Source organism: Gopherus flavomarginatus, chromosome 9 (assembly GCF_025201925.1).
Source record: "Gopherus flavomarginatus isolate rGopFla2 chromosome 9, rGopFla2.mat.asm, whole genome shotgun sequence".
NCBI lineage: Eukaryota > Metazoa > Chordata > Testudines > Testudinidae > Gopherus > Gopherus flavomarginatus.
In genome coordinates, this window is record NC_066625.1 from 31,589,677 (window position 1) to 31,603,595 (window position 13,919).

General features: G+C 47.2%; 1 protein-coding gene across 4 annotated transcripts in view; it reads left to right on the forward strand.

Annotated features, from left to right (window-relative positions):
* GSG1L (GSG1 like) overlaps positions 1 to 3,259 on the forward strand; it is a 126,848-nt gene extending 123,589 nt beyond the window's left edge. For 3 of the 4 annotated variants that reach the window (XM_050968230.1, XM_050968227.1, XM_050968229.1), the window contains one exon: positions 2,450 to 3,259. In XM_050968230.1, the coding sequence (XP_050824187.1) occupies positions 2,450 to 2,879 (430 nt within the window). In that variant the 3' untranslated portion in view covers positions 2,880 to 3,259. The remainder of the gene's footprint in view (positions 1 to 2,449) is intronic. The other variant, XM_050968228.1, reaches the window with a different exon arrangement.
* Positions 3,260 to 13,919: the final 10,660 nt, after the last annotated feature.

The following is a 13,919-nucleotide window of genomic DNA, read 5'->3' on the forward strand; positions in this document are numbered from 1 at the left end:
ATTCCAACAGTTTTTCTTAAAGGTACAGACAGCATTTCTTAATCCTTTCTATTTTCACAATATAATTCATTCTACTTTCACATTATCAAGTGCTTAGCTCCCCTCAGATCCCAGCATGACACTAATGGCCAGATTCTCAAGAACTCATCACTCAAGATACAAGCAACATGTGGAGTGCTTCTGAAAATGTGGTTCTTTGTGGCAAAGCAGCAACTTTACCCAGAAAAGCAGAAGGCTAAAACACTGCCTATCTGCTTGTGCACCATAGCTAAGGTAATATTGCTACTGGAATTTTAATCTGGGCATTGCCTGACTGCAATTTTTAGGTGTGCAATGATCACATTTCATGAATGCAGTTTTTTGAGTTAGTCAATTTCCAAGGAATTTTTGTGAAAGATAAAAAGTTGGTGATTATTAATATCCACGTTTTAGTGTCTATGGGGTTTATTTTTAAATGTATTTTAACTCCTCCCATGCTCATTCTATGCTCCAGCCAGCTCACATTATTTGAAACACACACACACACACACACACACACAAAACCAAGTTTTCAGCACAAGTCGTTCAGGTATGCGGCTATCCAGCCATGAAATAGAAGCTCCCGACCAGCGTCCCTACAGATTTTCCAAAAGGCTTTGTAGATCATACCTTGGGGTGAGGTGATCGGGGCTGGGAAAAGTCTAGTTCCCAGCTCTGCTGCTTCCCTAGTGTGACTGCATAGTCTCCTGTCAGTCCCTTTATATTGGTTTGACTGCATCCACACTGGGAAAAAATAGAAATATAGGGCCCATTCCTGACCCAGCATTCAGACGACAAGGAGCCTGGCCCTAGGTGGCCCAATTTGGTTCTGTGCCCACAGGTTCTAGCTAGATCCTTTAGCGGAAGGCCCTTTAGCTGCACCACAGCCACCCAGCCTGCTGGAGGCAGACTATGGCTTTAAACCTGGTCAGGAGTGTTGTGATAGGAGAGTGACTTCAGTGAGTGGTGGGGTTATCCCAATCTGAGTGGCTGCTGAGAGACTTCCCACCACCTACCAAGCCAGCCCGACCATCCTCCAAATTGGTCAGGCCAGCACAGAGGCCCCTACTCAAGAGCAAATGGCTGATACGTCCTTTGGGAGCTGGCCCTTAATTTGTTTAAATGCTAAAAACACAGAATTTGCAGGATGCAGCCAAATAGCGGAGGCCTTAAAATCACAGCACCGGCCCCTTTCTTTGCACCCCAGGCTTTCAGATTTTCTCCTGTTGCTGCATTCAGGAAATACTTGATGTTTTTCCTCCAAGTCGTGCCAGCCTGAGCCCTCATCTAAGCATGTGCAATGCTGTCACAAAGAGGACAGGACCTCACTGAGCACTATCAGAAACTTAGCTTAGTGACTTTGCCCAGAAGTGATTTGGCAGTAACCTTGGCACTTTCCCCCCCTAACCTAGCAAAGCAGAAGCTCCTGATTAAGGACAATGTCTGGGCCAGGCTATAAAACTCCACCCTTTGGAAATTTTTACAGTAGGAAAATGTATTTCTTCCCTCACAACTACAGTGATCAAGGAGGGCAGAACTGCCCTAGCCATGCCTCCTCCCATCTTTGATTCCCCCCGCCCCCATGCGCCCTCTGTGCCAGGACTATTTGCCACTTGTGCCTTTGAGCTTATGTGTCAGGCACTGTGTTGGCCCACATACCAAGGATGGAACCAGGGACCTGATCAGGGGGCTATCTTTGCCCTCCAGTTCGAGGTAGCTGGTACAAAAGGCCCAATGAATCTGGCCTATAGTGTGTACTTCCATAGCCTGACCACGCAGTTGACCTGCTGTAATGACCCAATTCTGGCTACATCCCCGGTCCTTCTGTGTGCTACCCTGGCCACAGTGTGGATTGCCCATAGCTTTATGCAACTCCTCAATTAGCAACCACAGCGTGCATGGCTTCAAGCCCTAGCCTCAGCTCCAACATGCAGCTATGACCATGTAGGAAACCCTCCACGTTTGTATTCCCTGCCCCAATATGCATTGTTCCCCCCTACACCCTGTGTGCACTGCCACAGCTCAGATGTGAGCAATCCTCCAAAGTACGGCTAGTGCTGTTGCTGTCATATAGTGCTGGATGCCCTGCCTTCCTGTTGGCATGTCCTCTTACATCATCCCCTACTCCATTCACAAACACACCCTCTCAAGTTCTTTCTACCCCAGCGTCACGCAGTGACTCCCAGATCTTCCTGGATAGCTCCCACAGGACATACCTTTCGGAGGATCGGAGCGAGTCTTACTAGGATGGTGCCCAAGCCCCACTAATGACAAAATTCAAGTATTGAATGGTCCCAGACGGAGGGTATTTGGGGCTGGCCCCTGTGCAGAGTCCCAAACCCTGTACTGATAATCCCACCCAGCAGCTAATTTTGAATTAACACTGATTGTTCTTTGACTGCCACCTTGTATCTATTAACATCTCGTTCAGCAGGAGATTTGTAACCCTGAAGGAATTCCAAGCCATGGAGAGAGAACTGGATGATGTAAAAGAAGAACTGAAATGCCTGAAGTGGAAGGTGAGACATATTGGTGAGACTGTGCCGCCTCGCGCAGAAGACAGCAAGCGTTACAATGGCTATACCCTGACTGAGCTTAAGGCAATGGTGCAGTTTGAAAATGACCCTTACAAAGCAGCACACAAAATCCTAACTGCTCTCTTCAGTGATGTGTACTTGCTGCAGCACTCTGTCACTGAACAGGCCTGCAATTCGAACTCAGCCCCCATGTCCAAGATAGACCCAGAGCTGTACATGGTGTATTGTAACATTCTGAAAAGCTTATTCCCTGGAATCAGCAGCCAAACCTTGAGAGAAAAGACACAGCATGTGCAGAAAAGAATCCAGAAAGAAGTCCAATAAAACCAAGCAAATCCAGCATCTACGGAGGCCCAGGAACCCTGCATTCTGTACAGATTTCAGAGCACTGAATTGTGACATTGTATGTTACTTGTATCTGCAAATGCTTGGTGAGCTCTGAGTCTGTCATGTTACCTTTTCCTGAGGAGACAGGCCGGGAAGACTTTCTGTGCAGCTTCACATTTGAAAGAAAATGCCCCCTTAGAACTTTTTTCGACATATTGATGTTCCTTTGGTTCCAGCAGAAGGAAATGCTAACAAAATAAGCCAAAGAAGGCACTGTGTGTGAGGGAAAGGGCCTCCTCTCATGGCTCCATGGAACACGGCTCTCATCTGGATCCCAGCACCCAGCTAGTTTCTATTTTCTATAGTGCATCATTCATTAAATCTCATCAATTGTTAGAAAACGGTGCCTCTCTTGTGTCTTAAAATACATCAAACACCAAGTCAACAAGCCACTGTAGTCTAAAATTGTACTGTTGCCATGGGTTGGGCCAGGGGTACCTCAGTGACCATGGTTGCTGTCAGCCCCATAAAAAGATCCCAGTGGATCCGGTGAAAGGTGTATAGGTCAGCAAGGAACTGACCATGGCCTGTGTGTTTCCCAATTTCGGATGTAATGATCAGCTGTTTGACAGGGCAGTCAATCACCACAGTTAACAACTATGCATTTTCTATGTATGACCACAGGCTTTCTGTGGCCAGCACCTTACTTAATTGCTGCTGCTTACGCCTATCATCCATGTCATCTGTTCCACTCATATAATGACCCATCACACCTGTATTCAGGTCAAAGGCGTCACTGAAATTAGTTGGATTTCTAGATGACTGCAAACGCATTTGAGGTGCTTTCTGACCCACGATCACTACTGCCACCACTGTCTGAGAGCATGAGAGTTCAGGGCTAGATGACATTTAGTGTGACATTCTGCTCCCAATTTACTGGACTGATACCATTCTGCTTCCAGGACACCAAATAGGTAGGAGCACCCTCCAAAATACATAGCAGAAGTCATGGGTGGCTCTAGGCATTTTGCCGCCCCAAGCACGGCAGGCAGGCTGCCTTTGGAGGCATGCCTGCGGGAGGTCCGCCAGAGCCGCAGGACCAGTGGACCCTCCGCAGGCAAGCCGCCAAAGGCAGCCTGCCTACTGCCCTCGCAGCGACCGGCAGAGTGCCCCCCAGTGTCTTGCCACCCCAAGCACACGCTTGGCGTGCTGGTGCCTGGAGCCGACCCTGGCAGGGGTGGGGTTGCCACTCATCCCAATTTTCACCGGACAGTTTGTACACTGAAAGGGCTGTCTCACATGTTGCACTGTCATGATTTCTGTAGAGAGTGTCCCACTCCAAAGACCCATTGCCAAAGCACCCAGGAGACCATGAGCTCGGCTCTCACCTTTTCTACAGATTATTGCTACTATTTCTGGGCACTTTCCAACCGTCATTATTGACCAAGGCCTCATATCCCTACCCTAGGAATCATTCCCCCCATTTTACAAATCAAGTAACTGAGAAGCTGCAGAAGGTCCCAGCTCTTGCAAAGCTGGGAACAGAATCCATAGCCCAGCTATGAAAGAGCCAACCAAGTTAGTACAGTCAGTTACCCTGCTTTTCAGAGTGTGCTGTGCTGTACTGTTGATTTGCACTGCTCCACCCATTCAACCACAATCCCCTCACAGGGACAAGTGTTCTAATAGCCAGCTTGCCACTGCTATCTTAACATGGCACGTATTACATGGATTAAAAGCTGGCAAACTGAGGGGTCTGAAAATGTAAATATAGTAGAAGGGGTGTGTTTTTAGTGGGGGCCTGCAGGGATTGGTTCTTGGCCCTGTGATATTTTACATTTCTGTTAATGACCTGGAAGAAAACACAAAATTGTCACTAATAAAATTGGCATCTGACACAAAAATATGGGGAGTGGAAAATAATGAAGCAGACACATCACTGATATGGAGTGAGCTGGATCGCTTGGTAAGCTGCATGCAGGTAAAAAATGTATGTTTTAATAGGGGTAAATGTATATATCTAGAAACAAAGAATGTAGGCCATATTTACAGGATGGGAAACTCTATTCTGGGTAGCAAGGACTCAGGAAAAGATTTGGGGATCATGGTGGATAATTAGCTGAACATGAGCTTCTGGTGCAACACTGTGGCCAAAGGTCTAATACAATCCTTGGATGCATAAACAGGAGCCGAGAGGTAATTTTACCTCTGTATTTGGGACTTGTGTGATAACTGCTGGAATACTGCATCCAGTTCTGGTGTCCACAATTCAAGAAGAAAGGATGTTGATAAATTGGAGAGGGTGCAGAGAATGACTAAAGAATTAGAAAACATGCTTTATAGACTCAAGGAACTCAATCTATTTAGCTTAACAAAGAGAAGGTTAAGGGGTGATTTGATTATAAGCTACAAGTACCCACATGGGGAACAATAACGGGCTCTTCAATCTAGCATAGAAAGGTCTAACACAATCCAACGGCTGGAATTTGAAGCTAGATACATTCAGATTGAAATAAAACATACATTTTTAACAGTGAGAGTAATTAACCATTGGAACAATTTACCAAAGGTCGTTGTCGATTCTCCATCACTGGCAATTTTAAACAAGACCAGATGTTTTTCTAAGAGATCTGCTCTAGGAATTATTTTGAAGACGTTCTATGGCCTGTGTTATACAGGAGGTCAGACTAGATGATCACAGTGGACCCTTCTGGTCTCAGAATCTATGAATCTTGTAAATAGTTGTGTAAGGTGCTGGAAGGTCTGTATCAAATCCATTCAGTTACTCCTTTGACTCAAGGGATAGTGATCAGAAAGTCCTATCTTCAAACTCTGATGCCCATTTGGAAAAACACAGCATGTGCTCATGTAATTAAAGAGTGTATTGTAATGTATATGCACCACGGCACTTGCCTATCTCCAGATTGCGGCCCCTTTTCTTCTCACATGTTCATTTTGGTCACCCCATCCAAGAACCCACAAACTCCAGAGATGCCTTGTGAACCTACCCCTGGCCTTGACCTACTTGGCCATGCACCAGTTCAGGGGAGGAAGCTCAGTCATGCGGAGGATCTCTATGAGCATAGGGCCATTTGCCTTGCTCTTGTCTGTTCCTAAGTCCAGGCAGAACTCCACTGGGCAGTGACCATCACTTGGACCTTTTCTCTGGGGTCTCTGCATGGCACCCCCACTAGCTCCCTGCTTCTGCACCTTTACCCTCAGCTCTGGCCTCATAGTTTTGCTTTGCCTCTTTTAGTTGATTAGTATCTGTGTGGCCCCCTCTCCTTTCCTGGGAGGAAGGCCACCGTTCTTCTCTGCAGTGGGGATCCACCTCTCTCCACAGAGGTCAAAAGGCCACCACCTTTCATCAGCAACACATCGGCTGAAACTTATGGTTACACTCAAATTATTTGCAATTGTGTAAATTAGCTCATTAAAATCTGTATAAAACATTACACGTGGCACTGCACAAAACTGTGCCGCTGTCCCCCGTCCCTGCCATGCAGTAGCACGTGTTGAGGGCTTGCTGGTTGTTTTTTCCATAAGGAGAGGTCCCTGGCCAAGGGAAGGGGCAACTGACAGAGTGAGCACAGGGGAGTTGGGCACCGAGGGCAGCAGGCTTCTGACTTTCATTGCTAAGAGACAGTTAGGCTAATTAAAAGCTTCTGCCCTACATGCTTCAACTGATCACATAAAAGCCATACTGTAGCGCTAGTTGGTGCTTAAACTCCCTCTGATTGTGGAGGTAGCGGACCAGCAGCACACTAGCCAAGGGGGACACTGCCCAGTAACTGCAGAATGTCTGACTATTGCCACATGGCATATGTGTGTGCCCAGGGCCAGCAGCTCATGACCCTCAACACTCGCAATGTCTGCAGGCCAGAGCTGCTGAATTGGATGAGCAGAGCGAGACAGAACTGCTTTCAGAAACAACATTTAGGAACATTGTGGAAAGGGCCTAAATCAGAACTGACTCTCCTGCCCTCTAGTTGAGGAATCCAGTCTCAGGACGGAAGGGTGCTGAGGTGGTATGGAGAGCCACACGCCGCTTAGATGCAACCCACCTGCTGACTGAGATAGAGGAAGCAAACTCCTCACTCGCTGAAGGGGTTGCAATAGTGGGGAGAGTAAGACAGGCTGTGCTGATGGGATTAGATCACCTGGAATATAAACAGCTGGTATGCAGTGACTGAGAGAATGCTCTGGTGTCTTGCCTGCTAGGAGAGCAGGTGGCAGGTATCATAAGTCACCTCACATCCCCCTGTTCTCGCATTATGCTAGAGTTAAGAGAAGCTCCCAGTCTCCCTTCTCAAGCGTAGTCGGTATTTTATACTGTGACTGGTTGGGTCACAGAAACCCCCTTGGGACTGCTACTTGATGTTCTGAGGCTACCTCTGAGCCCATTTTCCCTGGCAGCTTGGGACTTCAGAACCTGCCTTGTTGAGCCAGACATGCCAGTCTGCTCCAACAAAGACCCAGGGTCTGAACCATGTCCCCGCAAAATTGCAGACTTTACCTGAAAACCACTTAGCAGGTATTCCTGTCTCCAGTACCCAGATACCCAGTTCCCAATGGGATCCAAACCCCAAATAAATCCGTTTTACTCTGTATAAAGTTTATACAACGTAAACTCCTAAATTGTCTGCCCTCTCTATAACACTAATAGAGAGATATGCACAGCTGTTTTCTCCCGCAGGAGTTAATTACCTACTTTGGTTTAATTTATAAGCAAAAAGTGATTTTATTAAATATAAAAAGTAGGATTTAAGTGGTTCCAAGTAATAACAGACAGAACAAAATAAGTTACCAAGCAAAATAAAATAAAACACACAAGTCTAAGTCTAATACAGTAGGAAACTGAATACAGGTAAATCTCACCTCAGAGATGTTCCAATAAGCTTCTTTAACAGACTGGACTCCTTCCTAGTCTGGGACCAATCCTTTCCCCAGTACAGTCCTTGTTACCTCAGGTGGTAGCTAGGGGATTTCTCATGACTACTGCCCCATTGTTCTGTTCCACCCCCTTATATACCTTTGGCCAAGGCGGGAATCTTTTGTCTCTTTGGGTTCCCCCCTCCCCCACTCCTTCTAAATGGAAAAGCATCAGGTTTAAGATGGATTCCAATACCAGTTGACATGGTCACATGTCCTGTGAGACCCCCAAGCCTTCATTCTTCCTGGCCTGACTCACAGGAAGGCTTGCAAGTAAATAGAGCTATTTACGACCAATTGTCCAAGCTGATGGGAGCCATCAAGATTCTAAACCACCATTAATGGCCCACACTTTGCATAACTACAGTAGGATCTCAGAATTACGTTTTATATTCCTAGTTTCAGATGCAAGAATGATACATTCATACAAATAGGATGACCACACTCAGTAGATTATAAACTTTGTAATGATACCTTACAAGAGATTGTTTTCATGAAGCATATTCCAGTTACATTATATTCATATTTATTAGCATACTTTCATAAAATCATATGGAGTGAAACGTCACATATACTGTTTGATCAAACTTTCCTAAGGGCCTATAGCAGATGTTGTGCTGGAGATGCTCTAACCAGATTCTGTTCGGAGGTACTTGCCTCCCAGAGGTTAAACAAGATGGATGTTACCCACATATCACCAATCCAACACAGGGATAGTTATTCATGATGATTATTATTACCATGAGCACTAACAACCACTAAGATTAAGATTGCCTAACACCATCATTTACAACCCCTTAGTTACAACTGCTTATAGTTATTTTTCTGTGTTCTAACTAGGTGGACAGTCATTTTCCATTTTTGGTCTCTGCCTTGGCTTGAATTTCTTTTCCTTTTTTAAGTTTCTACCCAAAACATTCATGGCCAGATTTGGCCAAGTTATAAGGCCTACCCCCCTCCCTCAAGCACTACTATTTGCACATTCTCAGTAGAGCTTGTTACAAACTTGTTACTAAACTCTGACCACTCCATCTACAGCAAGCAAGTTCCCTGGGCCTGCTGAGTCTCCTGAAATAGCCACCCAGCCCAGAGCAGTCCCTCCAGATGGGCCACAGATAAAATCCCTTCTCCTGCTGCTGCCTTAACCCATCAACATATCCTTTTGCCTAAAGGCAGGTTCACTGGACTTGGAGCCAGGAGACCCTATGTTCAAGTTCCACTTCTTCTCTCAGTGATGTTACTAATTCTCTGTATGTCAAAGTCCTTACTAAGCAAAGAGTCATACTCCTCTCCTATAAGGGAGGCAAGTATCAAAGCTTCCCATGGTAAAGAAGGAAAAATTGAGCCACTGTAGAAGCAGTGGTAATAGCACTCGAATCATAGATTCATAGAATTGTACGGTTAGAAGCCATCTAGTCCAGTGGTTTTCAATTTAAGGATCGTGATCCAATACTGGGTCGCGGAATGTAAGGCCCTGGGTCGTGGCGGCTCTGGTCAGCACTGCTGACCTGGCCGTTAAAAGTCCTGTCGGTGGTTCTGCCAGGCTAAGGCAGGCTAGTTCCTATCTGTTCCAACACAGCTCTGTGCCCTGGAAGTGGACAGCAGCAGATCCGGCTCCTAGGCCGGGGGGCCTAGGGGCTCCACGCACTGATCCCACCCCGAGCACTGGCTCCGCAATCCTATTGTTGGTTCACGGCCAATGGAAGCTAGGGGGGTGGTGTCCATGGGTGAGAGGAGCCGCACCTGCTGCTGGCAGCTTCCAGGGAGCAGCACAGTCCACAGTGCCAGGACAGGCCGGAAGCGTGCCTTAGTATCCCCGCTGCACTGCTGACCAGGAGCCGCCCAAGGTAAGTCTGATCCACAACATCTTTGCCCCAACTCTCTGCCCCAGTCCTGAGCCACCCCAAAAAATCTGGAGCCCCTTCCTGCACCCCAATTGCTTCTCCTCTGTCCCCACTCCAGAGCCTGCACCCCCAGCTCAGAGCCCTGACCCCCTCCCATATCCCAACCTCCTTCCCCAGCCTGAGCCTCCCCCCAAACCTGGAGCCACCTCCTGCACCCCAACCCCCTCATCCCTGGTCCCACCCCAGAGCCTGCACCCCTAGCCCAGACCCCTGACACCCTCCCACATCCCAACCCCTTGCCCCAGCCCAGAGCTCCCTTCCACACTCTGAACCCCTACATAGCAAAAGATTTGGGGTAACAATTAGAGCTGGCTGGACAATGTGTTTTTTTCTCACAGAAAATCTGGGTTTATTTTGTCAAAGAAATGAACATTGAAATTTTTCAGGTTTTGATCAATACTTTTGAGGTTTTCAGATTTCTGACAGAAAAATTGAAAACATTAAAGGAAAGGCAACACTGTGCATGACAAATTTTGTTTAATCAAATTTCCATCAAAAAAAAAAAAGTTTCAACAGAAAATGTTCAACCAGCTCTGGTAATTCTCAGTCAATGAGACCAACTGGATGGTTCAGCCCATGCCCTGCAGCCTCTCCCCCACAGGCCCTCCTTTTGCATGACATTCACAGTATTGACATCCCCAAGTGTTCAAAAATCACAAATCAGGTCCCCAAAATCCGGTTACTCATTGCCTTAAAATCATTCCTTGCCTTTGGCTGCAGGGTCTTTCGGAGCCACACTATCACGTCTTTCTGCATGAGGGCTAGAAATTCACATTTGACTGTGTTTTTAATGGAAGCTGAGCATCACTCCTAATCACATGACTCCAAATAGCATGAGATTCATGATACATCAGGTGAGGTGGCCACACTGCAGTCACTTGCTTTGAACTTCAAGTACAGCCCACGCACCTGGATACACTCTGACATTTGCTCCATTCTGCATGAAGCCTGCTGGGAAGTTTGTCTTTCAGTGCCAAGAAGCTGCACATTCTCTGCTGGGTTTATGAGCTGACTTATTAAGTCCATGTTTATCAGCAATACAACATCAGCTGGGCTGTGTCTGTTCTCAGTCAAATTAGGACTCGGTTTAAAACAAGCTTCAATGAAATGCACATTTCACTCTTTCATCTGCACATCAGTTACTACCCATTGCCTTAATTTATTTCTCATTTCACTTATGAGCTTAAATTGCTTCATCTGCACACTTCTAAACATGCCTGTGATGCACCACTTTGGCCCCCAGTTCTTCTATGACACAATGTCTTTGGGCTTAGTTCAGGGCCCTACTGTGGGGCGTAGCAAATAGCTAAGCAGCTGCACCATTCCACAGAGAGGGCTTGGACCAAGCATACCGGGGGCTTGAAAAGCCTGCTGCCTCCAGTGCAGGCAACTTCTCCACAGGCCGGTGCAGTGGGGGGCATGGCACCGTGGGGCACCAGGCAACCCAAAGGTGCACTGACAGAGCATTCCATGCATTTCTTGGATGGCAACTATGGCAGGTCCTTGTGAGGGCTGTGCATGCTCCTTCTGTCTCCACCCCCTCACCACACACACGTGACATGTCCTACACAGAACATGAGTGCAGGGAAATGTGTCACTTGGCTTCAGCTAGAATGGAAAAAAATTCTATCACTTCTTGCTTTGTAACCAAAGGATTAGTCACATACGATTTCAAATAAAAGAACAAATATTCATGATACTCTGTGGTCGTGGGTTTTTTTAGCAACAGAATTTCCCACTAGACCATCCCCTTGCCATTTCAAGGTGGTTGGATTCCCCCCCCTCCAAATCAATAAGCAATTTTAAATGGATACAGAATTGAACAGAATAAAATTTAATTAATCCTTCTATGCAAGTGGCAGTAAACTGCATATGTGGTAGTTACACTCCTCGGGCTGCAGAATTTTAACAATCAGTGTTCTTAGCAGCTTTCTACTAATAAAGCATTTGCTACCAAACGGCAAAACTTTCCTCTCAGTTAAATTTCATAAGAAATGCTTGTTTTACTTAGTGCTCTGGCACCTTCTCATAAATATTTTAATGTACTATCTTTGATGCATATTTTTATAGTAAATCCACCTTTCACACAAAGATCATAAAAGCAGGATTCTCTTTTTTACACACTAACCGTGACCTGTAGTTTAACACACAGGGTCTATGTTGTCTTCTGTGAAGCATGACAAATCTATGAAGTAACGTGGTGAAACCTGTTTTTTTATGTCTCTGTGTCCCCATCAGGTTGGTTTTTTCCCTGATCTCTCAGCCCTTCCCAGGGTCTTAGCTGCTGTCTCACTCTGCTAGTGCAGCCTGCTTCTGCGATGTGGGGGTAGGAAATGCAGACCCTCCTGTGATGAAGTTGGGGTTTTTTGTAGTGTTTTACAGTAATAGTGTGTGCGTGTGCCTCAGTTTCCCTGGATGCTGCATGTTTAACAAGGAGGTGGGAGAGGGTTTGTTGTTACAGAGGACCAGGTGTGACCTTGCCTAGCAGCTGGGACCCCCGGATGATGGCCTGGAGATCGGGACCCTAGCGATAGGTGACCTGGTGACCAAGAGGCCCAGCCCAGCTCGGCAGTCAGCTGGTTCTGGCCAGTGGGAGGACAAAGGGCTGAGGAGAGAGGATCCCGGTGACCTGACCAGCCAGTTCTAGCCAGTGGGATAAAAAGGACAGAGGAGAGAGGCCCCAGCAACCTGTTTACCTGGGACCGAAAATAAAGTACAGGGGAGGGGCTGTTGGGGGAGATGATATAGGATGATCAGCTGGAAGGAGGGGGCTTCTGGACTGGAGAGAGAGAGCAGCCAGAGCCCACCCAGATGCAGGAGAGACCTAGATTTACTGGGCTGAGGGTTGCTAGGCCCTAGGGCCCAGGGAATTTCCTGTACTGGGTTCAGATACTCAATAATCCCTTCTGTTTTACGCTGGCTGAGAGTCCCTATGTTCTCGAGAGCAGGGTTGCATTATTCCTTCTGGGCAGGGCTGGCTTCAGGTACCAGCTCAGCAAGCAAGTGCTTGGGGCGGCCAAGGGGAAGGGGCGGCATGTCGAGCTCTTTGGCAGCAATTCAGCAGTAGGTCCCTCAGTCCTTCTTGGAGGGAAGGACCTGCCACCGAAGTGCCGCGGAAGAAGAAAGCGGTGCAGTGGAGCTGCCGCCGATCGCGATCACGGCTTTTTTTTAGTTTTTTGCCGCTTGGGTTGGCAAAAACCCTGGAGCCGGCCCTGCTTCTGGGAGTGGAGGCCCTTGAGGCCCAGAGTGAGGGACAGGAGTGCTGAAGGCTCAGAGAGATGCGGTTCCAGGAAGTGGAGGGGCCTACAGCTTAATCCCCGGGAGAGAGTGGCCCCCCGGGAAGGGCTTTCACACTGAAGGGGGTTTCTCCCAGGGACTGTACAGAGCCAAGAAAGAGCACAGGTCCTGTGAGTCCGTGACACCTCCCCTCTCACTCATGCTCTTCCTTCTCTCCCCTCGTCCTCTCTTCAGGTCTAACACAATGCCATGTTGTGACACAGGCAGGAGCATGGTCCGGCTTCCAAAGGAAGAAACCATGAAGTGACCCAGCACAGTCAGCTTTTCTTCCAGGTGTACCTACTGACACCTCCAGTTAATGCTTCCAGCACCTGCCAGTGTAAACCAGAGCTTTCTTCTTTTCTGGTGACTCCACACTCCAATATACTGGAGGGTAGGCTAACAATCACCTGGCTTCCCTTAGTGAGGTTGGTTCTGTCTCAAATGCTCCCAGGAACAGTCAAAAATCCACTCCACATTAGTAAAGTGCCTAAAGAGAGTCTCCTCTTTGCCGTTCCCAATCCCATGTGCATGTTTTGCTGGAGTGGGCTGGTGAGTTGGTACATCATCATCTGGGGGCTTTGATATAAGACTCTGGGAAGCAGGGAATGATCAGGCCAGGCCAGTCTATGATATGTTCACATGCAGCATATCATTTGGCCACTAGACGTCTGTGTGTTTTCTAGAGTTCCAGGCAGGATGTGGTCCCTGGTGAACAAGGGAGACAAAGCAGAAACCCAAACCCCATGGAAGCCTGTTTATTTGTGTCCATCATCTGTAGTTGTTTTCATTAATAAATGCTTCCTGTTTTAGACAGACTATGATTCCATATGGCATGACATGTTAAGTGGGCATTGGTACAGTGGGAAGGTTTCCAGAGGAGAGGTGATGCAGATTGGCCAGTTACAGATAAGCAGAAAGGCTG